This window comes from Panulirus ornatus, chromosome 20 (assembly GCF_036320965.1).
Source record: "Panulirus ornatus isolate Po-2019 chromosome 20, ASM3632096v1, whole genome shotgun sequence".
NCBI lineage: Eukaryota > Metazoa > Arthropoda > Malacostraca > Decapoda > Palinuridae > Panulirus > Panulirus ornatus.
The window spans coordinates 56,062,612-56,089,742 of NC_092243.1; the positions used below are offsets into that span (position 1 = coordinate 56,062,612).

Genomic DNA, 27,131 nt, shown 5'->3' on the forward strand with positions numbered 1-27,131 from the left:
TAGTGGTACTGCTGTCTGTCGGTAGTGGCACTACTGCTATCAGACGTGGTAATACTGTTATCAATATTGGTACTATTGTTATCTGTAGCGGTAATGCCATTATCAGCAGTGGTGCTGCCGGTGCAATACTTGCCATCATCTGTATTGCCACCATGTTATATCCACCACTTCATCACCGCTGTGCTCATATTTTCCCCTCCTCATGCCTTGCTTTCACTCCCTCCTCCTGCTTTATCATCCAGTCTCCATCTACGAAGATCAGAATCATGGGTGTGCAATGTCTCCTCCAGCAGGTCACCTCGTCATCTATCAACTGTTCTTACGTTACTTGATTTCTGTTTCCAGTAATACTTTTAAGCCGCTACAATAGATAAACTGGTTATAGACTGTTATCAGACCCTGCCATGTATGGCTCCCCTTTCCCTCCCTATTCTCCCTCTCTCCTCTTTCCTCTCCCTCACTGTCCAGGGTCTGAGCAGCAAGCGGAGTGTGTGGGAGATGATGGGGCACGTGCTACAAGCCACCACTAGCCACGGGTTCCGGCACTGCTGGACGTACCGTGGCACCGTCCGGGGTTTCATCTGGCTCCTGATCACCCTCATCCACGTGTACCTCCTCATAAATGCGATCAGCAACATCCTCCACCTCCTAGCCAGTGGAGAGGTGAAGTCACAGGTACGTATCGAGGGCTTAGAGAAGCGCCCCTTTCTAACGGAGTCATGCTGTCGTATGTGGTTGGAGACCTCGTGTGGTTTAGCCGTGTTGTCGTGTATTCTTGGAGACCTCGTGTGGTTTAGTTGTGTTGTCGTGTATGCTTGGAGACCTCGTGTGGTTTAGTCGTGTTGTCGTGTATGCTTGGAGACCTCGTGTGGTTTAGTCGTGTTGTCGTGTATGCTTGGAGACCTCGTGTGGTTTAGTCGTGTTGTCGTGTATGCTTGGAGACCTCGTTTGGTTTAGTCGTGTTGTCGTGTATGGTTGGAGACCTCGTGTGGTTTAGCCGTGTTGTCGTGTATGCTTGGAGACCTCGTGTGGTTTAGCCGTGTTGTCGTGTATGGTTGGAGACCTCGTGTGGTTTAGCCGTGTTGTCGTGTATGCTTGGGGACCTCGTGTGGTTTAGCCGTGTTGTCGTGTATGCTTGGAGACCTCGTTTGGTTTAGTCGTGTTGTCGTGTATGCTTGGAGACCTCGTGTGGTTTAGCCGTGTTGTCGTGTATGCTTGGAGACCTCGTGTGGTTTAGCCGTGTTGTCGTGTATGCTTGGAGACCTCGTGTGGTTTAGCCGTGTTGTCGTGTATGCTTGGAGACCTCGTGTGGTTTAGCCGTGTTGTCGTGTATGCTTGGAGACCTCGTGTGGTTTAGCCGTGTTGTCGTGTACACCACGGAAGTATACTCAACAATCACATAGATTTCTAACGTTTCATATAATATTAACTTTCACAGTTTTCTCTTCAGTTTGTTCCAGAGAAATCGCTACTCTGGTTCTATGAAGATATTTCTTTACATTCTTTCTTACAAGTTTCTGTCTTTGTTTCTTGTTATGGTCTCTGGCTGTTCTGTCATTGCAATTTTAGGAAAACTGTTCATCGTCGACAACCATCAATGGGATGTGATCAAGATGTCCTGTACTCTTTTCACTCCCATGATGGGCAATACTTAGCTTTGATTTCTCATCGTAACTAAGTTCATTTCGTTCTAGTATCTTTATAGACCATTTTCAAACATTTCTTAATGTTTCTTTAAGTGTAGTTTTCTAGATCCATCTCGATATACTCGGTAAATATACCTGAACATTTTCTAATCTCTGTGCCATTCCGATGTCTGTCAGCAGAGAGTTGGACTCCATTATTGTTTCCTTATAGACAGGACTCTGGTGACCAGTTAGGTACAATGTCGACTCCCAAATGTATCTCATACACACACTCACAGATTCCTGCAGCTTATTTCGTGCTAGGTAGTAATCGTATTACTCATTCACTGCATCCCATCCTCTTTGCATTGCTTTTACCTCAGTTGACTTTCAATAACCCTGTATAGCTTCCATGTATGTGTGTGTGTGTGTGTGTGTGTGTGTGTGTGTGTGTGTGTGTATTGTCCCTCGTACATGTGCAATCACACCTGGTCGACCATCCTGTTGCATCCTCTTACAGACGACGATGAATGGGGATGAGAAGATGGGACTCCAGCTGCCTTCCCTAGTGGTCTGCAACAGAGGCATCTTCTCCAAGGCCAAGCTCAGAGGTAAAGCAACATCTGTACCTCCAACTACACCTTCCCATCCTCATCTCCCCAACCCACACCATCACCAACCTCAAACGTCATCACACGCACACACACACACACACACATACACACACACACACACACACACACTTAACGGCCTCCATGGTATTATTGTTAGTGTTACTGACCATGAATCACACATTGGACTGACTCCTGAATGAAGCATTTGGCGCACACCCAACCCACATGTTCATCCTCCTTAGTCGATAATGAGAACCTGGCTTAGACATAGGCTTGTGTGTGTATGTATGAGTACATGCACGTAGGAATAAAGGAATGGTAATGATACATTCATACAAGATTAAGACACGGCAACATGAGTACAAAAGTCTCTCTATGATACACACATTGTAGTAACAAACAGTAATTGCAGGAGTATATATATATATATATATATATATATATATATATATATATATATATATATATATATATATATCCGCAAAGCTTTCACTACCTCTTCTCTGTTTACCAAATCATTTTCCCTAACCCTCTCACTTTGCACACCACCTCGACCAAAACACCCTATATCTGCCACTATATCATCAAACACATTCAACAAACCTTCAAAATACTCACTCCATCTCCTCACATCACCACTACTTGTTATCACCTCCCCATTTGCGCCCTTCACTGAAGTTCCCATTTGCTCCCTTGTCTTACGCACTTTATTTACCTCCTTCCAGAACATCTTTTTATTCTCCCTAAAATTTAATGATACTCTCTCACCCCAACTCTCATTTGCCCTTTTTTTTCACCTCTTGCACCTTTCTCTTGACCTCCTGTCTCTTTCTTTTATACATTTCCCACTCAATTGCATTTTTTCCCTGCAAAAATCGTCCAAATGCCTCTCTCTTCTTTTTCACTAATACTCTTACTTCTTCATCCCACCACTCACTACCCTTTCTAATCAACCCACCTCCCACTCTTCTCATGCCACAAGCATCTTTTGCGCAATCCATCACTGATTCCCTAAATACATCCCATTCCTCCCCCACTCCCCTTACTTCCATATATATATATATATATATATATATATATATATATATATATATATATATATATATATATATATATATATATATCAAACCACCTCACACCACACATTGTCCTCAAACATCTCATTTCCAGCACATCCATCCTCCTGCGAACAACTCTATCCATAGCCCACGCCTCGCAACCATACAACATTGTTGGAACCACTATTCCTTCAAACATACCCATTTTTGCTTTCCGGGATAATGTTCTCGACTTCCACACATTTTTCAAGGCTCCCAAAATTTTCGCCCCCTCCCCCACCCTATGCTGGAAATGAGATGTTTGAGGACAATGTGTGGTGTGAGGTGGTTTGATCGAGTAAGTAACGTAAGGGTAAGAGAGATGTGTGGAAATAAAAAGAGCGTGGTTGAGAGAGCAGAAGAGGGTGTTTTGAAATGGTTTGGGCACATGGAAGAATGAGTGAGGAAAGATTGACCAAGAGGATATATGTGTCGGAGGTGGAGGGAACGAGGAGAAGAGGGAGACCAAATTGGAGGTGGAAAGATGGAGTGAAAAGGATTTTGTGTGATCGGGGCCTGAACATGCAGGAGGGTGAAAGGAGGGCAAGGAATAGAGTGAATTGGAGCGATGTGGTATACAGGGGTTGACGTGCTGTCAGTGGATTGAATCAGGGCATGTGAAGCGTCCGGGGTAAACCATGGAAAGCTGTGTAGGTATGTATATTTGCGTGTGTGGACGTGTGTATGTACATGTGTATGGGGGGGGGTTGGGCCATTTCTTTCGTCTGTTTCCTTGCGCTACCTCGCAAACGCGGGAGACAACGACGAGGTATAAAAAAAAAAAAAAAAAAAAAAATATATATATATATATATATATTGTAATAATTTTATAAGTGGTAATCGTACCGTAGAAGGAGTTCAAATAATTTCTCGAAACTTTACTAGTAAAGAGCTTGTTTTCAAGGAGAAAACCAGCCTCACCAAGTGTAAACAATTCGCAAAGTTCCAGACCTAAACACCAGCACAAAGGTTTGCACATCCTCCTACCGTCAAAGCTAGAGATGAAACTGTCCTGGATGTTAAAGGGTAATGGTGGGTGGGGTAACTTGTGGTTAAGGGGAGGTTATGCAGAGGTGGTTTGCCACCCACTACACTTTCACTTTTCAACGGCCACGACAGCTTCTTCTCCAGCATGACGGCAGGAGGATGTACAAACCTTTGTGCTGGAGTTAGGATCTGAAACTTTGTGAATTGCTTACATCTGATGAGGTGGATTCAATGAATTATTTGAACTTGTACTGAGCGGGAAAAATCCTCACTTGAATCCCTTCTCTGTTCTTAAACCCCTTATAGCTCTTTGTGTTAACATTCTTGAAACTCCTCATGGTCCCTCCCATTAACACTCTTAAACCTCCTCTATAGTCCATCCCATTACAGCTCGTCAGCCTTCTAATGTCCTCCCATTTGACACTCTTGAATCCCTATAGTCCGTCTTAGTGATACTATTGTGCCTCGCAGTTCTTCCCTCTAATACTTCTGAACCATCTGTAGTCCCCTCTATTAACAACCTGGAGCCCCTCACAGTTCTTCCTATGGACACCCTCGAAACCTATCGTTCTTTCCAACTGACACCTTTGACATCCTTTAAACCTTTCCAACATTACCTGATTTCATTAAACCTTATCTAGATCCTCGTCGGAACACTCAAACCTTTTGCACTTTCCATTCACACCCTCAAACTCTTTTACCCATGGATTTCCTCATTAAACCTTTCATCATGGCCTCGTAGAATCACTAGTTCTTTAGTTCTTTCATCTCAAAAAAAAAACTCTGAATTTCATTTTTCTCCGACAGACATAAATCTAACTTTTCTCTTCCAGAACCAAAGTAATATCATGATGTCCTTTCAGACCTCCGAACTCTGCCCCTTTCAGACGAGCACGAATTCCTTTCTTCCCCATTTAGCCTCCGAAAGCCTACCCTTTACAACATAGAACTCGCAAAGTATCCGACCGACAACACCAAAGACTTACCTAGTTCCTCCTCAAAACTATCTAAACCACAGTCTGTGTGCCATATAACGCGCTTCAATAAGCCTTTCCTCCTCTCCCGTAGACTTGCAGGTGCCAGTGAATATATCCAATTACTTAATGGTGATGACCGGTTCACCGTTCCTCTTGAGGAGGGATGTTCTGTCGACAGAAGAGGGCCTCAGGTTCCTGGACGAGGCCTATACGTACATCCAGAACTTCTTGCAAGACCGCAACTTCACGTTTCCAGAGCTAATCGAAGCCTTGTCTCTAAGGTGAGGTACTACATGGGCTTGGAATGAGCCTGGTACCTCATGTAAGATACTACAGAGTCAGGGGTTGGTTTGGTACCCTAAGTGAAGTACTTCAGGGGCTGGGGTGGGGTCTGGTTTCTTAATAAAGTTATATGGTAACTAACATAGATGAATAATAACTATGATGATGGGTCGCTAGTGTTAGACAGTTGAATAAAGAAACGGCCAAATACCATCCCTGTTGGGTACTCCTTCATAAGGTATTTAGATACGGAGTTTTTTTTGGTGAGAATAGAAAAATGAAAGAATCTGGAAGACATACCTCGCAAGTACCAATACATAGAAAGGGGCGTGGTTAAAGACAGCATTGTTGTTATTCAGGAAGGGGATGACAACATGGAACAAGTAGGATCTGGAGATAAACATGACTAACAAAGAACACTTAAGAGTTCAAATGCCGCAGAGAAGTTGTGATAATGATTTATCCCCCTAGGTACAATGTAGGAGCTGAATGTGCAAATAGAATACTAGGTATCTGTGGTAGAAAAGCGAGCTTCTACAAGGCAGAAAGGGTTGATTACACTGATTACACTGGAGACTGGCATGCGTTTAAACTGGGTTGAATGGAAAACGGTGAGTAGGGTTTTAGACGACGGGAAACAGTGATTAAGTGAATGTAGGTTTGCGGCAGGGGTGTGTGATGTCTCCATGGTTGTTTGATTTGTTTATGGATGGGGTTGGTAGGGAGGTAAATGCAAGAGTTTTGGAAAGAGGGGCAAGTATGAAGTCTGTTGGGGATGAGAGAGCTTGGAAAGTGAGTCAGTTGTTGTTCGCTGATGATACAGCGCTGGTGGCTGATTCATGTGAGAAACTGCAGAAGCTGGTGACTGAGTTTGGTAAAGTGTGTGGAAGAAGAAAGTTAAGAGTAAATGTGAATAAGAGCAAGGTTATTAGGTACAGTAGGGTTGAGGGTCAAGTCAATTGGGAGGTGAGTTTGAATGGAGAAAAACTGGAGGAAGTGAAGTGTTTTAGATATCTGGGAGTGGATCTGGCAGCGGATGGAACCATGGGACCGGAAGTGGATCATAGGGTGGGGGAGGGGGCGAAAATTCTGGGGGCCTTGAAGAATGTGTGGAAGTCGAGAACATTATCTCGGAAAGCAAAAATGGGTATGTTTGAAGGAATAGTGGTTCCAACAATGTTGTATGGTTGCGAGGCGTGGGCTATGGATAGAGTTGTGCGCAGGAGGATGGATGTGCTGGAAATGAGATGTTTGAGGACAATGTGTGGTGTGAGGTGGTTTGATCGAGTGAGTAACGTAAGGGTAAGAGAGATGTGTGGAAATAAAAAGAGCGTGGTTGAGAGAGCAGAAGAGGGTGTTTTGAAATGGTTTGGGCACATGGAGAGAATGAGTGAGGAAAGATTGACCAAGAGGATATATGTGTCGGAGGTGGAGGGAACGAGGAGAAGAGGGAGACCAAATTGGAGGTGGAAAGATGGAGTGAAAAAGATTTTGTGTGATCGGGGCCTGAACATGCAGGAGGGTGAAAGGAGGGCAAGGAATAGAGTGAATTGGATCGATGTGGTATACCGGGGTTGACGTGCTGTCAGTGGATTGAATCAAGGCATGTGAAGCGTCTGGGGTAAACCATGGAAAGCTGTGTAGGTATGTATATTTGCGTGTGTGGACGTATGTATATACATGTGTATGGGGGTGGGTTGGGCCATTTCTTTCGTCTGTTTCCTTGCGCTACCTCGCAAACGCGGGAGACAGCGACAAAGTATATAAAAAAAAAAAAAAATATATATATACATATATATATATCTTTTTCTTTCTTTCATACTATTCGCCATTTCCCGCATTAGCAAGGTAGCATTAAGAACAGAGGACTGGGCCTTTGAGGGAATATCCTCACCTGGCCCCCTTCTCTGTTCCTTCTTTTGGAAAATTAAAAAAACGAGAGGGGAGGATTTCCAGCCACCCGCTCCCTCCCCTTTTAGCCGCCTTCTACAACATGCAGGGAATACGTGGGAAGTATTCTTTCTCCCCTATCCCCAGGGATATATATATATATATATATATATATATATATATATATATATATATATATATATATATATATATATACAAGTATGTATGTACGTATATCCTTCACCCCCTCACCAACTGATCATCATTCCTCTCATCCTAGTGTTGTTCACAGTCCCTTTCTTCCTGTGCTCCTTACCCCACCCAGGACACGAGATCACGACGCCACTCACCTAGATCACTCTCTCACCTGCGCAGCTGTGAGGACATTTTGGTCCAGTGCAGCTACGGCTCTCAGGCGTACAACTCGAGTGACTGCTGCATGTTTCTTGAGCCGATGACCACGATGCTGGGGAGGTGCTATACGATATACCTCAACAGCTCCTTCAGGCAGGTGAAGATGGATGAGTATTCCGGCGTGTCACTGATCCTCAGGGACGTCACGGAGCACGAGCCGGGTTGGTATCCTACAAGGGTGTCGAGGAGGGAGAGGGTAGGAATGAGAAGGATTGGGAAGGGCAGGTCTAAGGTAAACTTTTCTGTCAGAGGCTATGTTGCTACGAAATTTGTGTGCATGAACATTTTATATGATGGGGTAGTATGGGTGTGTGTGTGTGTGTGTGTGTGTACGTGTGTGTGTGTGTGTGTGTGTGTGTGTGTGTTTGATCACTTGTTTATACTGTACAGGGACAGGAGTTCCAAACTCTTGGGGCCCCAACTCTTGAACTTTTCTACTATTATAAAACTTTTTAAACTTTTGTGCGTTGTTTACAATCGCAATTTCATTACTCAATCTATTCTTTTTCATTCATTATTCTTATACTGTTAAAGCACTTCTTGATGTATTTTCTAACAATGTCTTTCTTATTTTCAAGCTATGTCCTCTGGTTGTTCTGTCTTTGCATTCTTCGAAGAATTGAATACTACTAACATCATCAAACTGGTTTATAGCTTGAAGATTGTGCTCAACTCGCTCATCACTCTTCTCTCTTCTATGGTGGGCAAAGTAATGCCATCTAAGTTCTCACTGTAACTCAGCTTTCTCTACTCTAGACGTATTTTCATTAGTTCTTTGCGCTGCTTCAAGGGAGGGGACCAAACTAGGGGAAGCACATTCTAGTTTTGGCTTAGTATACGTTGTGAACAACTTCCCTAACTAGTTTCTCAACCATACACTTCAGTGCGATTCTAACATGCTACGGTAACAGTTTATCTCTTTCACCGTTTCCCAGAGGTGGACCTCCAGCGGCAGTGGGTACAATGGTGATTTCCAAGTTCCTCTCGCACACAGATTCTTGCAGCTTTTTTATTCGTTTTCTTTGAGATGATAATTGTATCGAGACCCTCTTCGCCCTAACCTCATTGATTTGCATTAACTTAAGATGAATTTCATCAAACATGTAGCAGACTAACTTTGGAGATTGTCTAGGTTCCTTTGAAAGTTGATGCAATCTCCCTCATTTGTTTCTTCCTTCATCTCCTCAGCATCATCTGCAAACATATTCAGGTATGAATCCAAGACCTCTAGCAAGTCATTTACATAGATCAAGAGGAGCAAATGGTTCCAGGATTGAGTCTACGACATCTCGCTGATTACCCCAACCTATTTCTAGAAGGCTCCTCTGAAATGCGTTCATCTTTCCCTTCCAATAAGGAAATCTTTTACCCGACATGAGAATTTCCGCCTTATTTCTGCCTGAAAATTCAGTTTCTTCAATATCTTTGTGTATGATTTATCAAGTGCTTTCTGGCAGTCGAAGTGCAGATAATCCACCCAACTTCATCTTTTATCTAACACTTCTGGTGCTAGGGACATAGTGTCTTCCACTATGAAAGCATATCTTTACATCATCATCTACAACTCTTCCCTCTGAATCCTCAGACTGATTTGCTGTTCTTTGACAAAAACCGTCTGGTGAATACATAGAAAAGCTTTGGATTATTTCCTATCTTCTCAACGATTTCCTTTTCAAAGAATTTCTTTCTCCTGTTGCACAAATTGGTAACACACGTTAACGCGTTATTGATTTTCATAGAAAGTTAAGTTTAGTACTTTTTCGAGACATTATCAATCTATTTCTAGCTCAATATCTATATGCCTAGCACTGATGTAATCTATTCATGTAATCAAGTTTAAATAAAAAAATACAAAATATTGTGATAATCTATGAGTTCCCAAATCCACATATCTGTGCATGTGTACAACCGCTTCCATGTTCCTGTGTCGGTACATACTCGCATTGCCTGACTCTGCTTTTTATGCTGTGTCTGTAAGTTTGTTTGCGTGTCCGACTGTATGTCTGAGGATACATTTAAACACTAACAACATTTCACTTTATCACGATTAGGTAATACGTGTTCAGACGATCAAATCTGCAAGTTCATATATATATATTTTTCTTCGAGTTCCAAGTTTGTTTCCACAAAGTTCACAAAATATCAACTGATTGTATATTATGTCTATTGTGTGTATACACGACGTGAACCCCATAAATAAGCAAGCTTTCTCGGGTTGATCTCATTAAATTACATTAATTTTACTATCGTGTTCTAGATCAGGTAGAGGGCATTGGATTCAATCCCACACTGCAGGTACAAACACTATCTTGCATCTGTATCCCAACCCTGAACCAATATGTAACCCCATACTGCCAGCCAGTACCTAAGCTCTGCAACTGTTCAGTTTGTGACAGAGTTAAATCTCTTTGACCCTTAGCTTAGCCATGACACTAAGCCCCAGATTTCATGTTGCATCCCTAGCTGACCCTTGTGCTTCTTGCTTCTCCCCAAGAGATCCTGCCGGACATCCTAGACATCTCCCTCCTGGCCAAGACGGGTCTACAGGTGACCCTGATCAGCAACCTGACCCTGCCTCACTACCTGGTGTTGACCCAGGGCGACGTCATCATCCCTGGCACCTTCAACACCATGGAGGTCTTCTTCACCAAGGTACTAACTAGAGCGGGAGAGGAACGGAGGAATACATAGGATAGTCAGATGACAGAGGACTTAAAGACTGAGGTTATCTGCTGGAAGACTGTTACGGATCCTACATTCTTCATCTATATAGATGGAGACCAGATAGTAACGCAGAAGGTTCCTCCCCATCCACCACTACATATGAGGACGAGATAGTAATATAAAAGGGTGTTCCCTACCCATGACTGTAGACGAGGGTGGGATAGTAATACAGAAGACTCCTTCTCGCCCACCAACATAAATGAGGACGGATAGGAATGCAGAAGGCTCTTCCCCGCCAACCACTTTAGCTGAAAACAGGATAGTGAAGCAGAAAACACCTCGCTACCCACCACTGTAGATGAAGGCGGGATAGTAAACCAGAGGGCTCCTTCCCTCCCACCACTTTAGATGAAGACAGGATAGTGATGCAGAAGGTTCCTCCCCATCAACCACTATAGCTGTAGACGGGATAGTAAAGCAAAAGACACCTCCCTGCCCACCAGAGTAGATGAAAGCAGAATAGTAAAGCCACACTCTAGATAAGACACGATAGTAAAGCAGAAGGCATCATCCCACCACCACTGTAGCTGGAGACAGGATAGTAAAGCAGTCGGCACCTTATTCATCCACTCCGGTAGCTGAAAACAAGATATAGAGAAGAAGGTTCCTCCCTCACCCACCAACTTGAATGGAGACAGGACAGTAAAGCAGAAAGCACCTTCCCACCCACTACTGTAGACAGAGACAGGACAGTAAAGCATGATTATTCCTCCCCACCCATCAGTCTTCCGGTATATCAGCTGGCAGAATAAAACTGAGGAGCGCCATATAGTGTAGAGAAAGCAAAGTGACATGAAAGTTTTATAAGAAAGTTATAACGTGAAACACTGTCTCTTCTTATATCATAAGCCGGGTGACGTAGGGAAGATGCTCAAACATGAAAGGAAAAACGTTGAAATATGTGTATATCATAATTCTTGATTTTTGATGAGCGTTGGCTACCGATAACTTACATCATCAGAGTATTTGATTAGGTGAAGGGATGAGGAAGAAGACATAAATAAATTTCCATCAGTTCCTTTATATATACATATATATATATATATATATATATATATATATATATATATATATATATATATATATATATATATATATATACACACGTGTGTGTGTGTGTGTATGTGTGTTTGTATGTATGATATTCTTTTTTCATATATGTTAATTAATTCCCTCCTTAGCAGGGTAGCGCCAGGAAAACACGAAGAAATCGCTTCATTCACTCACATCTACCATCTAGCTGTCACGTGCACCAAAACCAGAACCCTCTATCCAAAACTAATCCCCACACACCATTCCGTTTTTCCCTCACACTTCAAATGCCCTGGTTCATCGTATTAACAGCATATCGTCTCCTGTATATCACATCTCTCCAACTCGCTCTATGTCCCGCACGCCTCACCCCTCTCCTGCATAATCAGGTAATGGGCCTTCGCAGAATCATTCACTCCGTCCTTCCACCTCTCTCCTTGGTTTCCCCTCCCCCCCCTTGTCCTTGTTCCCTCCACTTCCAACATATACCTAGTCAACCTCTCCTCACTCATCCTCTCCATTTATCCAAACCACTTCGGCGAACTCTCTTCAGCTCGTACATACTCCTCTTCCGACCATACGTCTCTCCTATCTATCAATGATTTCTTATCCGATCAACCCTCCTCACACCACATGTATTTTTAAGCTGTTCTCTGAGACTCGCGCATCTCATCTATACAGAACCGATGGGACTACTATACCATCAAATATACCCATTTTCTTTCTCCTTTTATAAATTCCTCCGTACGCCTACCGTATGTCTCGCATTTTGTTCCAATAGTTCCATTCGCTACCAGATCCTTTTCCTAGGCATCCAAAACACTCCCCATCCTCCAAGTTCATTTCAAACTCACACTCCAAACAACCTGTTTCTTTTCACTGCTAAACCTGATAAACTTGCTTTCATTCGCATTTACTCTCAAATTCCTCTTTTTGTACAGTCTCCCAAACTCAGAAACCCATTTCTACAGTGGACTTGAATCTACTTGAATCTGCCACCAGCATTGTGTCATCAGCAGACGACAATGACCCGCTTTCCATGCCTCCTCACCTCACTACAAACTGCATACCTGCCCTTATTTCCAAGACCCTTGCATTCACCCTCTTCACCACCCTATCCATAAAGAAACAGCCATGGTTCCTCCTGCCACAGACCCATCTTCACCTGGAGCCACTTATCCTCCTCTTTACCTATCCGCACACATGCTTTAACCTCTTCATTATAAGTCCGCATTGCCTCCAATAGCTTTCCTCCTACATCGTATATTCGCAGCACCTTCCGCAGAGCATCTTTATCAGCCCCAATCATATGCTTTTTCCATTATCAAAAATGCCAAACACAAATTCCTCTATTTCTCAAGAATTTCTCAAACACATTCTTCAATGCAAATAACTGATCCACACATCCTCTACTCATCCTAAAACCGCATTGTTCCTCCCGAGCCTGATTCTCTATGTATGTCATCACCCTTGTGGTCACCAGAGAGAGAGAGAGAGAGAGAGAGAGAGAGAGAGAGAGAGAGAGAGAGAGAGAAGGGGGGGGGGAGTTACCTTTAGCGAGGTTGTATCTTGGGAAGTACAGTCTCGTCAAAGAACTTCTTGCTCAAAAGAAATCCGCTGGAAGTAGCGGAGTCCTTCGGCTGCAGAAGCCTTCAGAAAGCTCCTTAGTAACACCAGAACTATTTCTTAGAAATACGCACCCGAAAGTGGCTGTTATTAACCCAATAAAATCAGCAAAATATTTTTATGTCTCTCTCTCTCTCTCTCTCTCTCTCTCTCTCTCTCTCTCTCTCTCTCTCTCTCTCTCTCTCTCTCTCTCTCTCTCTCTCTCTCTCTCTCTCTCTCTCTCTCTCTCTCTATCTATCTATCTATCTATCTATCTATCTAACTCTCTCCCTTAGACAGATCAGAGTGGCCTCAGGACGCTGCTGAACTGGCAGGAGCCACCGTGCATCCCCCCGAGTGCACTCAGCTACCAGCACAATCGCGAGGCCCTCCTCTACTCCTCCGTCAACTGCCAGTTGGCCGCCTCCTTCAAGTGCCTCTCCCTGGTGTGTCCTGACTGCATGCTCAACGGCCACTATGAACTCCAGAACAGTGAGTACATTACCGACTTCATGGCTCTTAGTGTTGCTAAGTATAACCTGTTTCGTCTAGAGCTCTCTGCCTGAACAAGACTTTCTAACCTTATATATACTATTCCTACCGCACTGAATCCTCTTCCTACTATATTCATCTCTTAAATCTATGTAATCCTTCTCCTCGGTTTTAAGAACATCCTTAGCGTTACTACACATGATTAACGTTCTACATAAAACTGCAGATTCTACTTACGTCGAAAATAGCAGTACAACTAACACAACTTTCTTCTACTTACGTCGTACGTAGCAGTACAGCTACCACAGTTCTCCCACGACTGTCCTTAAACTTTTCAATGAGAGCTTTATACCATTACCAGGATCTCCGACCTGCCAGTGACGTAATGTTAGTGCCTGATTAGACAGCAAATACATTCTCCTCGTTAGCGTCCGTAGCTATATATATATTGACCAAGAGGATATATGTGTCAGAGGTGGAGGGAACGAGGAGAAGTGGGAGACCAAATTGGAGGTGGAAAGATGGAGTGAAAAAGATTTTGAGTGATCAGGGCCTGAACATTCAGGACGGTGAAAGGCGTGCAAGGAATAGAGTGAATTGGAACGATGTCGTATACTGGGGTTGACGTACTGTCAATGGATTGAACCAGGGCATGTGAAGCGTCTGGGGTAAACCATGGAAAGTTCTGTGGGGCCTGGATGTGAAAAGGGAGCTGTGGTTTCGGTGCATTATTACATGACAGCTAGAGTCTGACTGTGAACGAATGGGGCCTTTGTTGTCGTTTCCTAGCGCTACCTCGCACACATGAGGGGGGAAGGGGTTGTTATTCCATGTGTGGCGAAGTGGCGATGGGAATGAATAAAGGCAGACAGTATGAATTATGTACATGTGTATATATGTATATGTCTGTGTGTATATATATATGTATACATTGAGATGTATAGGTATGTATATTTGCGTGTGTGGACGTGTATGTATATACATGTGTATGTGGGTGGGTCGGGCCTTTCTTTCGTCTGTTTCCTTGCGCTACCTCGCTAATGCGGGAGACAGCGACAAAGCAAAATAGATAAAAATAAATAAATATATATATATATATATATATATATATATATATATATATATATATATATATATATATATATATATATATATATATTCTATCATGTATTTCATATCCTCCAGCCTACCACATGGGTAACAATATCCTTTCTTTTTTGCTCGTATATTTACAAATCTTTGTTTTGACGCCTGATCAGAGTCCCTAGCAAGAGAGAGAGTCCAGACTCATCTGTTTCACCTTCCAGCAACAGAATTTGTTACTAACCACTGTTCCTATATCTTTCCTCTCCTGCTGTAGGATTCCCACCAGGCCAGACTACCTGGAAATCCTCGCCACTTTCAAGCATCGTCTTCCCTCTTGATCATTCTAGTTTCCTATTTTCTGTTTAGGTCATTATCTCTACTTCCTTTTTCTTCAAGATGCATAGCATGTCACAAAACCTATACCTTGCCTCATCTTCACACACCATCATCCTACTGTTCATGTTCTCCATTTCTCTAGTTTCAATAATCTTAAAAAAACCCTCTTACTATATCATCACAAAGGAAACATAGCGCAAAATTTACCTTACATTACTGAGAAAAAAGATGAACTCACGGGAGCGTTCTAAGTAGGCGAGGCGACCTGTACCAGGCATCTCGATAATGATGCGTTGATCTCCGCTCGTCGATGATGATGATGATACGTTGATCTCCGCTCGTCGATGATGATGATGATACGTTGATCTCCGCTCGTCGATGATGATACGTTGATCTCCGCTCGTCGATGATGATGATGATACGTTGATCTCCGCTCGTCGATGATGATGATACGTTGATCTCCGCTCGCCGATGATAATGATACGTTGATCTCCGCTCGTCGATGATGATGATGATACGTTGATCTCCGCTCGTCGATGATAATGATACGTTGATCTCCGCTCGTCGATGATAATGATACGTTGATCTCCGCTCGTCGATGATGATGATACGTTGATCTCCGCTCGTCGATGATGATGATACGTTGATCTCCGCTCGCCGATGATGATGATGATACGTTGATCTCCGCTCGTCGATGATGATGATGATACGTTGATCTCCGCTCGTCGATGATGATGATGATACGTTGAGCTGATAAATAAACATCTAGTTTGTGGGAGATGACCATGAAGGAGAGAGGTGGTGAGGAAGCTGGGGAGAAATTGTTTGTTGTTGCGTGTGACTGTGGGGGAGAGAGAGGTGGGTGACAAAGACTGGAGAGATCTAGTGGTTGGGGAGATGAGAGTGTGGCAGTGAGAGACATGGTTGCTGGGGAAGCTACGTAAGTTATAGAGTTGCGAGGAAGAAATGAATAGAAGCGGTTCTTGGAAACATGGCTACTTGAGGAGTAAAGAAACTCTGGGAAAGACAAATAGTAAAGATGACTCGAAGAGAGAAGGAGGGAGGGGGGAGCTACGACTTAGCGGTTGGTATAGAATCATAAATCTTTTTATGGTCAATTGAAAACACACTTTTATATGGTATACCTCGGTCATTACAGCTACTTCACTTGCAATAAGCTTTTGATCTGATTACATAAGATTATCTAAGGGAAATGTATTCTCTGCAGGACCGCTTTTTTTTGTCTTTTTTTTAGGTATCGCGTTAAAGATGAATATGCAGTACATCATCTGTCAGGTGCCTGGGTGGTGGGTGGTGTACTCTGCCGCTCATCCTGAGGTCTTGTGTGTGTGTGTGTGTGTGTGTGTGTGTAGCTCCTAGACTCTCGACATAGTGAAGTATAAGGCCCCCCCCAACACACACACACACACACACACACACACACACACACAAACAAAACGAAGAAAATAGAGCACGGAATTTGATGAGGAAAAATCATATGCGTTGTAAAGTAATGGATAATAAAGAAAAAAGTAGAAAGAGAATGTGGAAAATATAACGACGAAACATAAATGCAAGAAATAATGGAAATAAGATTTTGAAGAAGGATGTACACAATACAGGAAGCATTACCAGTGTGTGATGATATAAGCACTTGGTCGGCATCTCTGCTGATTACTCCCCAGGGAGTAGCTCAGGCACTGCTGGAACCACAATGTATTAGAGTGTCGTCCACGGAACGCGCCACCCTCTCCTTCACTGCCCTGGAGACTGCAGTATACGAGAGTACACGAGAATTCAAAGGAATTCAAACAGCAACAGACTATTGGGTCCTTTGGAGGCTATTCATGATAGTGGAAGATATCAGAAACATAGATTAGTGTGGTACAAGTTAGAAGGTACGTAGATGATTCAAAGAGAATAATCTGGCAAATTGTCACTTTGACTAAGGAGGTTCAAGTAACGTTAAGTGGTGGACTTGAAGCGAAATAATAATGATCAAGTCTGTTCTTAAACGTATCTTTGTTTTGCCTTCAGCAACTCTGATTGGAAAATCGTTCCATATGTTAACAATCCTATTAAAAAGAAACATTACTTGGCCTCATTCGAGGTAAAACGTTTGTCCTACGAGTTTGTATCCATTACTGCGAGTGAAATCAGACGAAGCAAGTCATAAGTAGCTTAAGAGATCAAGGTTCTCAAACCCCTTTGATAATTTTAAATACTTGTATTGGATCACCTCTTAGCCTTCTCTTGTCTAAGCTAAATAGATTCAAGTCGTTTATTGTGCTCTCGTAAGATTTGTTTTTCAGCCCAGGAATCACCTTGTTAGCTCAACGCTGAACTCTCTCCATTCTATATGTTTTCTTATGTGGGAATGCCAAAACCGACTACAATATTCACGTTGTGGACAAACCAATGAAATGTAAAGAGTAAGGATGATTTCTGTGGACCTATATTCAAAGACCCTACCAATGAATTCTGGAATTTTGTTCGCTGTTCCAATGCACTTGGTTTTAGGTCGAGATTCTAACGCCCAGGTCGTTTTCCTTGTTTACATTTTGCAGTTAAACAGAATTTATACTGTAACTTATATTTTTGCTTTGCTACCAATATGTAAAACCTTCTACTCATCGATATCAAAATTCATTTGGCACTTATGAGCCCATTTCAACAGTTTGTCTTTATCAGTTTGGAGTTATAGACATTTCAGTTCATTTGTAGATCTATTTCCTAGCTTTGTATCATTAGCGAATTTTGATATTTTGCAATGCAGCCCATTATCGACATCATATACATGCATATATAAGAAAGAGAACTGGTCCCAAGGCTGATCCTTGTGGCACTCCACTTGTTACGTTTAACCATGATTAGGCTTGACCAGTAATTACAGCTCTTTTTAACGGCCACTTAACCAGTTTCCTATCCAATAAAGTATCAGTGCAATGTGACTTATTTCCTGCAGATAGCCTTTGTTGCGGAACCTTGTTGAATGTCTTTTTTTTTTTCTTACTTCTACTGCTGTACTTTCGTCATTGTATCATAAGCCAAATAAAGCAGTTTTGTTACACATGAGCGATTTCGTCGAAAACCTTGCTGAGAATCGTTTAATAAGTGGCAGTTCTCTATATGGTTTATAATTCTGCCTCGATTGATGGTTTCCATAAGTTTTCCAACTAAAGGTAGTAACTTGTTACCTTTTCTGAAAACTGGTGTTACAATGGTAAACTTCCATTCATCTGTAACATTTCTTGCAGCAAATGATTCATAAAAAAATGGCAGTCAAGGGCGTAACTATCTCATATTTCGTCTCTTTCATTGTCCTCGGATAAGATTTATAGGGACCTGTTGTTTCGTTATTTCATTTCGTTTATTGCTGATAGTATGTCTTCAGCTTTTATGTCATAATGTTGAAGAACGTATTCCTTTCTTATCAATTAAACTGGATTCGAGAGAAGGGTGTGTCTTCGATCGTAAATACAGATGCAAGAAAACTATTTTAAGATTTCTGTCATGGCTTTGTTGTCGTAAACTGTCACTACTTTCCGTAATTAATGGACCAGTTGACTGCATTAAGTTAGTCTCTTGCCTGTAGCATAACGGGAAATCTCCTTAGGGTTTCTTTAGCTATGTTCAGCAATTTTGACTTTTACTTTGTCGTATAACTCTTACTTTCTCACGCAAACTTACATAACTTAGCCTATCATGTTGGCTTTTCGTTTCTTTGAATTTCCTTATGAGTTACTGTCTCAGACAAAAGAAATTTTTTTTTCCACGTCGTTTTGAAGGCAGACCGTCTACTACGTATTGACTTGTGTGTTCCCCTACTACTTTGAAGGTTTTACTGAAACTTCTCCAAGTTAAGATTATTTCATTTTCATTGAACATATCATTTCAGGTTCGCCTGTCAAAAGCAGTTCGACAATCAATAGAAGTTGCATGTTTAAAATCAGATCTTTATTTTTTTCGCTACTGCTATGTTGGAAGCGACCTTAAAGGTAGTTCATCGGTGATCCCTTGTACCAAACTTCTATTCAACTTCAACATTGTTAACGAAATCCATATCTGTATTCAGAACTAAATCTATCTCCGTCACGAGTAGGTTTCTTGACTGATTAGATTAAGACCCCATCAAGCAAATTTAGGTAAAGTCTACCTCTGGCGTCTGTACGAAAGGCACATTAAGTAGTCCTTCTGTTATTTTCTGAAGAAACTTATCTTTAATATCCACAAATATGAAGTCGACATTATCAACGGCTACAACAGTATTTTGCTATGTGATTTGAACGAGTTTGGACAAAGAACAGGACATAGAAACTAGTTGCATGTTTCCGGTTCAGGTCGTAAGGGCTAGGACACGTAGACATCTCACTGAAGTAGCGGCCAGAATGATCTACGGTAACAAAATGATGATCCTGTGTGTACAAAAGCCAGTGACGTTCGACTAAACCCAATACATAGTTGGCTGTTCGGGGTAGTATGCTTTCAGGGAAATATGATACATATTATATCATACACAACAGAAAGCCGATCCTGTCCGTTGTCACGTAGAAGAATTTGACAGACGTACGATAACTAACGTCACTTACACAGTTGCCGATAATTTACTCATTTCCTTAGCAGGATAGATACTTATTGCTTCTAAGCTTATATCTTTTTAGAAAAATATGTAATTATCGACCAAGAAGGTTCTGTCTGCACTATTGGAAGTATGAAGAGGAAAAATAGGGTATTAGGGAGTGTGAGTAGCTGTCCTGGTGAACAATGGCATCGACCGTTCTCCAGAGCATCACCTTTGTAGGTGGTGAATACAGTTTGACACTGCGTAAATGAAAAGTAGAAAATATAGTCAGGGTAAATTCACGTTGCCGCTGCCCAAGTTTTCTTTAAATCCGTTAATCATCAGCAGACGAGAGTATGGACTGCTTTCTCCTGAAATGAAACAAATCACACACACACACACACACACACACACACACACACACACACAAGAAAAAGTCATCAGTTCATCATACGGTGGCACACAAGCTGGCCTTGTCCTTGGGCTCGTTTTTCTTCTTTTTGGACATGAAGTTCACATATCTGCCCTCTGCAGAAGGTAACCGGTGCAATCTGCTACTACCTGTACATAAAAAAAAAAAAAGGAGATGGAAGTAGCAACACAGCGAACGAAGAGGGATGGTCGAAGAGAGGTAATAACTTGAAAGTTTCTTAGACTCAAATTTTCATTTCCACTCTTAAGTCAAGAGGAGTGGACGAGGAGTTACCCCAGATAGGTTAACGTATTCCATACTGGGCAAAATAAACGCCTCTGGGTACGGAATAATTCCTCACAATATAGATCATAACGACAACTGTATGATGACCAGTGGTTTGGAGAAATAGATTCTTTGATGTTTATTATGTGCGATTTCCAGGATCGATTAGATAACGTGGTTGTACGCAATATGTCTGTTGTTGTTGTTGCAGGGTTGAATAGTAGTAGCTTTTTGAAGTTAAATAGTTGTAGGAAACAAGTGGTATCTGAAGAGAGATTATGTAGAAGATGTACTTCTATCTTAATTTTTTTTTTTGGGGGGGGGCATCGTTGAATTTAATTAGTGTACTGTTTAACGTTGGAATTAGTGAGAGTATTCCTCCGGCAGATGGGACGAGGCAGCAGCCATGTGGTATAGCAGAGGCAGCAGGCTGCATGGCCAGGCTCTTCACACTCCAAAGCAGCCCGTGGGACCGGGGATGCCTCCAAAGAAGTAAGATGACGGGGACGAAGTGATGGGAGGATGGATATGGGGACGGGTGAGACGAGAGGGGATTTGGAAGGAAACGAAAGTGGAAAGAGGGTGGTGAGGGACTATAAGGGTGAGAAGGTGAACTAAAAGAGGGTAAGATTATCCCTAAAAAGGGACTGGGGTTCAGGCCTGTGATGGATGTTCATCTTACATGATGATCCATGTACAGCACATCAAGTGGAATTTCATTTGTGTGCATCATGTCTTGCACACTTTCCAGGGATGTCTCAGGGTGTAAGCGCGTGACTCAGGTTTGGGTATTGTGAAGTTTTCACTTAAGTACCTTGAGTCCTTGCCATCGCCTATAAGTGTGTAAGGTGGTCACATGAGTTTTTTGTGTCCGTCCCTTTGTCCACAGATCTCCATGTGTGATGTGGTTTTCTGAGTGACTTGTGTTCCTTACTTTCCCCACAGGCACCCATGTGTGAGGTGGTCATGTGAGTACCTTGTGTGCCAGCCATTGTTCACAGGTACCCGTGTGTGAGACGGCCACGTCGCTGCCTTGCGTCTTTCCCATCGTCCACATGTCACCGGGTATTAGAAGGATAAGTGACTTGTGTCCCTCCCACTGTTTAAAGAGTTGCATAACAGCAGGAACAAACACCTGACATTTCTATCTACCACCAAGTATACACATGGGGTTGGATCTTTACCTTATCCACATGAATAAATGAAGTTCCTAGAAATACCAAAGAATGATAAACAGAAGCAGAAACATCATTCTTACGATGAGAAAAGTCAAATGATCATGTTCATCAGATTGCAAGTGTTGCATGATTTCCTTCCACTGTTCACAACTCATCTCTGAGAGATTATATGTGTGGCTTGAGTTCCTTCCGCCCCACCGTTCACATGTTAGCTCCCTCAGGTGGTAGGATGTTTGGCATGAGGCCCCCCATCGTTCATAGGTCATCTCCGTCAGTTAGTACGCGTGGCTTGCCACGCAGCGCACCACAGCAAACTTCATTATCTGATGTCCTTACGAGAGTTCCTACGTCTTCCCCCTTGCTCATTTCCCTCAGTGCGTCAGGGACTGAAGTGTGACTTGACTGTGTCTCCCTGACGCAGTTATGGACATTTGCGTGCGGGTGTGCGAGGAGCAAGAGTACGTGCACACCACCGTCGTCGGAAACATTCCTAAGCACCTCCTGCAGCACCTCAACCAGCAATTCCAGCTCCAAGATCAGTGAGTCCTCTATACCACACTACTGTGAGTCCTTTCCACCACACTAGTGTGGATCCTCTCCACCACACTACTGTGAGTCCTCTCCACCATGGTAGTGTGGGTCCTCTTCACCACAGCACTGTGGGTCCTCTCCACTATAACACTGAGGATCGTCTCCACCACACCACTGTGGGTCCTCTCCTCCACACTACTGTGGGTTCCCTCCACCACAATATTGTGGCTCATCTCCACCACACTACTGTGGGTCTTCTCCACTACAATACCTTGGTTAATCCCCACCACACTACTATGTGTCTTTTCCACCACACTTCACACTTGTGTAAGTTTTCTTTACTATTTAGCACCCTTCCTACCGCACTCCTCCTTCGTAATCGCTCCTTTCTATAAGCCTTCTTCTTTCTCTTCCATCTTCATCTTCTGTCTACTTTATTCCTTTATTCTCTTCTTCCGTCTCATTCCTCATCCTCTCATACTCTATGCCTTATACCGACTTTTTACTTTTCTATTATCTCTCTTCTCTCTTTTCTTCTTTTAACTATCCCCTTTCCTCTCCTCTTCCCCTCCTTATCCTTTTTCTTCCCTCGTTTGTCTACTATTCCACCTCCTCTTTTCCCATCATTAGCTGCCTCTTCCTTTCCCTGCTTCGTACCCGTTTCCCCGCCTGAGCCCAAACGTACCCTCATTTTCTTTAGTACGGGGAGATGAGTGCTTCCCGGGCTATCAAGTGACGAGGGAATATTACATCCACAACCTGTCTGCCTCCTGCTAGGCCCCACTAAACTGGGGTAAAAACAGGTACCTGAATCTTGTTATGTATGTAAATGAATTGAAGTGGTATTTTGCAATGACCCTGTGGTACCCTTCCGTGACGCTAGGGGTAACTTTTGTATCTAAGACAAAGGAATAAAGTTATTAGAGGAATTCAAACATCAACAGACCATTGGGTTCCTTTCGAGGCTATTGGTGAAGGTGGAAGAGCTCACAGAAACTCATAGATTAGTGTATTGAGGATAAAAAGGCCTATAGGGACTATAAAGTCAGCAAACTGAATTGGTAATTTTGCAGTGACGTTTACGAAGTAGAGGGACTTGATCTCTGAGCATCGACAGCTTACGATATGTCGAGGGAGGGAGGGGGAGAGTCGCTAACTTATGTCAAGTTTTCTAAGATTTGTAGCTATCGTTGTCAAGCGCCAGAGCTCTGAAGTTCGTGGTATCAACAACATTAAAAGCTAGACTTTGAGACTCAGAAGTTCTCTTCTTAATGTATTTGATCCTTTCATGTATAACGTAGCAGAAAATGCAAATAGTTTCCCTACTGTTTTTGTAAAGGTCAGATTTAACAGAAGCACCTGGGATCAGAAGAACGAGCTAAGACCAGGAGAAATAGAACCAAAAAATTGATAATTTCTTTTTCTAGATCCGAGTGAGGAAACGTGTTATCGTACCTCAAGTTCCTATATGTACAATGTCAAATAGAGACCTCTTCCTTTTTTTATGCTACAGAGGCCGGTGAAACCCTGGAGGTTTCTTGGTTATCTTTATCATTCTGGAGGAGTTTTGTGCCTGCACTGGCTCCGTATGCTTTCTAGCTTTCGGATGCAGTTGTTTAATCATCATTATCATTATTATTATTATCATTACTATCATTATTATTATCATCATTATCATTATTATCATTATTATCATTATCATTATTATTATTATCATTATCATCATCATTACTATTATCATTTCTATTATCACTAATATTATGGTTGTTATTGTTGTTAATGATGTACACCGTGGCAGACCAGACCCGACTGAACGGTGTCTTGTGCCTGCAGGCACCTGGTGTCGGTGGTGACCGTGTTCTACCCTGCATTCCAGTACCGCCTCATCACCCTCTATAGGGAGAAGCTGCTGGACATCATCAGTAAGTGCAGGGAGAAGGAGGGTGATGGAAGGTCAGGGAGGAGGAGGATTGGGAGGGAGTGGTCGAAATAGAGGATGGAGGGAAGGGAATAGAGGTTAAGGAAGGAATATGACTGAAGAATTAGGAATGAGAGAAAGGAAGGAAGAATGAAAGACAAGATAAAGAGGAGAGATAGTAGGAAAAAAACGGGAAAAAAAAAAAATTATGAAAGGTTAAAAAAAGGATACAGAGTCACATGCAAACAGATGACACAGACCCTTTATCCTTCTGCAGGTAACCTGGGAGGCGTCATGGGCCTCTTCCTTGGCGCCAGTCTCATCTCTCTCCTGGAGGTCCTCGTCTTCTCCAGCCTCGCCTGCCGTGCCCTGTGGGGCAAACTGCGACGACTCTAGCCACCTCCCTCTGCCCGGCCTGTCCATGAACGGGAATCACGGAAACAACATTTGTATTCTTAGGACGATTGTAAGCACCGCTTCCTCACTGTCTCTCATTTGGCGAGTATGGAGGCACCAGTTCTCCACTTGACTAATGCCAGTATATCCGTTGCATAGAAAGTAAATTGCTAACGTTCTCTATCCTAGAAAGCACAGGATACCAGTCCCTCATCCTGAAACTGTATATGATAGTCTACCCAGAACGTGCAGAGATGCTAGTCCCTCACACAGAAAACAGAGATTCCAATGACTTACATCGGAAAGTAAGGTGGTGCCAGTCTCACACCTTGAGGAGTACCAAGGTAACAATCCACCTTAAACACATGGTGTCAGACCCTCACTTGTTGGAAGTTAGAAGCATGAGTCTCTTATGTGTAAATCTAGATGCACAGTAGTCCTTCACTTAGATATTGTAGATTTTCCCTCATTGTGAGGTACCAGTCCTTGGGGGTATTTCCCCTCCTAGTGAGGTACCAATCATTGAGGTATTTCCCCTCATAGTGAGGTACCAGTCCTTGGGGGTATTTCCCCTCCTAGTGAGGTACCAATCATTGAGGTATTTCCCCTCATAGTGAGGTACCAGTCCTTGGGGGTATTTCCCCTCCTAGTGAGGTACCAATCATTGAGGTATTTCCCCTCATAGTGAGGTACCAGTCCTAGGGGGTATTTACCCTCCTAGTGAGGTACCAATCATTGAGGGATTTCCCCTCATAGTGAGGTACCAGTCCTTGGGGTACCATTTCCGTATCTGTAGAAAGCACAGAAGCACCGTAGTCACTCATCTAAATAATAGAACAGAAGCATCATTCCCTTTACATAGAAGAATGAAGACCCCAGTTAGGTAACTTAGAAAGCAGACACCTGTCTAACTCGTGAAGAAGAAAGGTTTCTTAGTAAAATTCATCTGTTAACAAGTGGTGATTCGGATGATTGTGGTGGACCAGTAATATAGATTCATGTGCATGAATATGGATCAATTAAATGACGATAGATTATTCGGTTTTTATCTCTTTGAAGTATTTGTATGTCTTTCTGATCTTACCACACTAATCAAGGAGTCTATGATCTCTTATGCTTTCACAAACAGCCTCGTTAGGACCCAGTGGTCTGTTGTTGTTTGAAATGTTTTGTGTTCATGTGTATTTGCGTCTTGAATGTGCTTTCCACTGAAGAGTCAACCAATTTTAGAAAGTCTCATTTCTTGAACCATTTGTGTACTGGGCTACGACCCTTGGCTATGCTGGCTATGCTACTCAAGCATTGTACCGTCGTGTTCAAGGATTGTACGTCGTGTTTAGGGCTCTACTGTCGTGCTCAAGAGCCGTGTCATCATGCTCAAGGGTCTACTGTCGTGCTCAAGAGCCGTTCGTCGTGCTCAAGGTGTAAAGTACACGTTTGAATCTATGTAAACCAACTCTGTTTTCAAGACTTTATATACTTAAACGGCGTATAATTGACACAAAATTTTTTACTAACCTACACAGTAAGAAAACTGGACACCAGAAATAAACTTGTACACAAGGTATCTATAAAGACATATATGCAGAAGACTAAAAACATGTCTTTTCCTCTGAGAATACTTTTTTGTGAGCAGACGCGTGTTAACCCGTCTTACCCTGTCTATAAATGACAAAGATTGTTGTTCGCTGATGATACAGCGCTGGTGGCTGATTCGGGTGAGAATTTGCAGAATTTGGTGACTGGGTCTCGTAAAGTGTGTGAAAGAAGAAAGTTGGAAGTAAATGTGAATAAGAGCAAGATTATTAGGTACAGTAGGGTTGAGAGACAAGTTAACTGGGAGGTAAGTTTGAATGGAGAAAAACTAGAGAAAGTGAAGTGTTTTAGATATCTGGGAGTGGCCTTAGCAGCGGATGGAACCATGGAAGAGGAAGTGAGTCATAGGGTGGGGGAGGGAGCGAAGATTCTCGGAAGAATTCTTGAAGAATTTGTGGAAGGTGAGAACGTTATCTCGGAGAGCAAAATTGGGTATGTTCGAAGGAATAGTGGTTCCAACAATAATATATGATTGCGAGGCATGGGCTCTAGATAGGGTTGTGCGGAGTAGGGTGGATGTGTTGGAAATTAAATGTTTGTAGACAAAATGTGGTGTGACGTGGATTGATCGAGAAAGTATTGAAAGGATAAGAGAGATGTGTGGTAATAAAGTGAGTGTGGTTGAGAGAGCAGAAGAGGGTGTGTTGACCTGGTTTGGTCACATGGAAAGAATGAGTGAGAAAAGATTGACAAAGAGGATATATATGTCAGAGGTGGAGGGAAGAAGGAGAAGCGGGAGACCAAATTGGAGGTGGAAGGATGGAGTGAAAAAGATTTTGAGCGATCGGGGCATGAACATACAAGAGGGTGAAAGGCGTGCAAGGAATAGAGTGAAATGGAATGATGTGGAATGATGTGCTGTCAATGGATTGAACCAGGGCATGTGAAGCGTCTTAGGTAAACCATGGAAAGGTCTGTGGGGCCTGAATGTAGAAAGGAAACTGTGGTTTCGGTGCCTTGCACATGACAGCTAGAGACTGAGTGTGAACGATGTAGCTTTTTTTCGTTTGTTCCTGACGCTACCTCGCTGGAAGGAAGGGATGGGGGATGCAATTGCGTGTGTGGTAGGGTAGCGATGTGATTATTACACGAA

The 27,131-nt window shown here is 42.7% G+C and overlaps 1 protein-coding gene across 1 annotated transcript; it reads left to right on the forward strand.

The window, feature by feature from the left end:
* On the forward strand, positions 1 to 25,926 carry LOC139755819 (sodium channel protein Nach-like). The gene is made up of 10 exons (XM_071674425.1): positions 1 to 675; positions 2,146 to 2,236; positions 5,392 to 5,581; positions 7,848 to 8,047; positions 10,381 to 10,538; positions 13,544 to 13,739; positions 20,807 to 20,911; positions 22,019 to 22,136; positions 23,962 to 24,050; positions 24,324 to 25,926. The coding sequence occupies exons 1-10, from the start codon at positions 409 to 411 to the stop codon at positions 24,440 to 24,442; spliced, it is 1,533 nt and encodes a 510-aa protein (XP_071530526.1). The 5' UTR covers positions 1 to 408; the 3' UTR covers positions 24,443 to 25,926.
* The last annotated feature ends 1,205 nt before the right edge of the window (positions 25,927 to 27,131 follow it).

Bases quoted from the DNA above. Each gene is read 5' to 3' on its own strand.
- LOC139755819 (XM_071674425.1), top strand. From the start codon at position 409: ATGGCTCCCCTTTCCCTCCCTATTCTCCCTCTCTCCTCTTTCCTCTCC. The intron at 22,137-23,961 runs GTGAGTCCTCTA...TTGTGCCTGCAG, and splicing joins CAATTCCAGCTCCAAGATCA to GCACCTGGTGTCGGTGGTGA. The intron at 24,051-24,323 runs GTAAGTGCAGGG...ATCCTTCTGCAG, and splicing joins GAAGCTGCTGGACATCATCA to GTAACCTGGGAGGCGTCATG.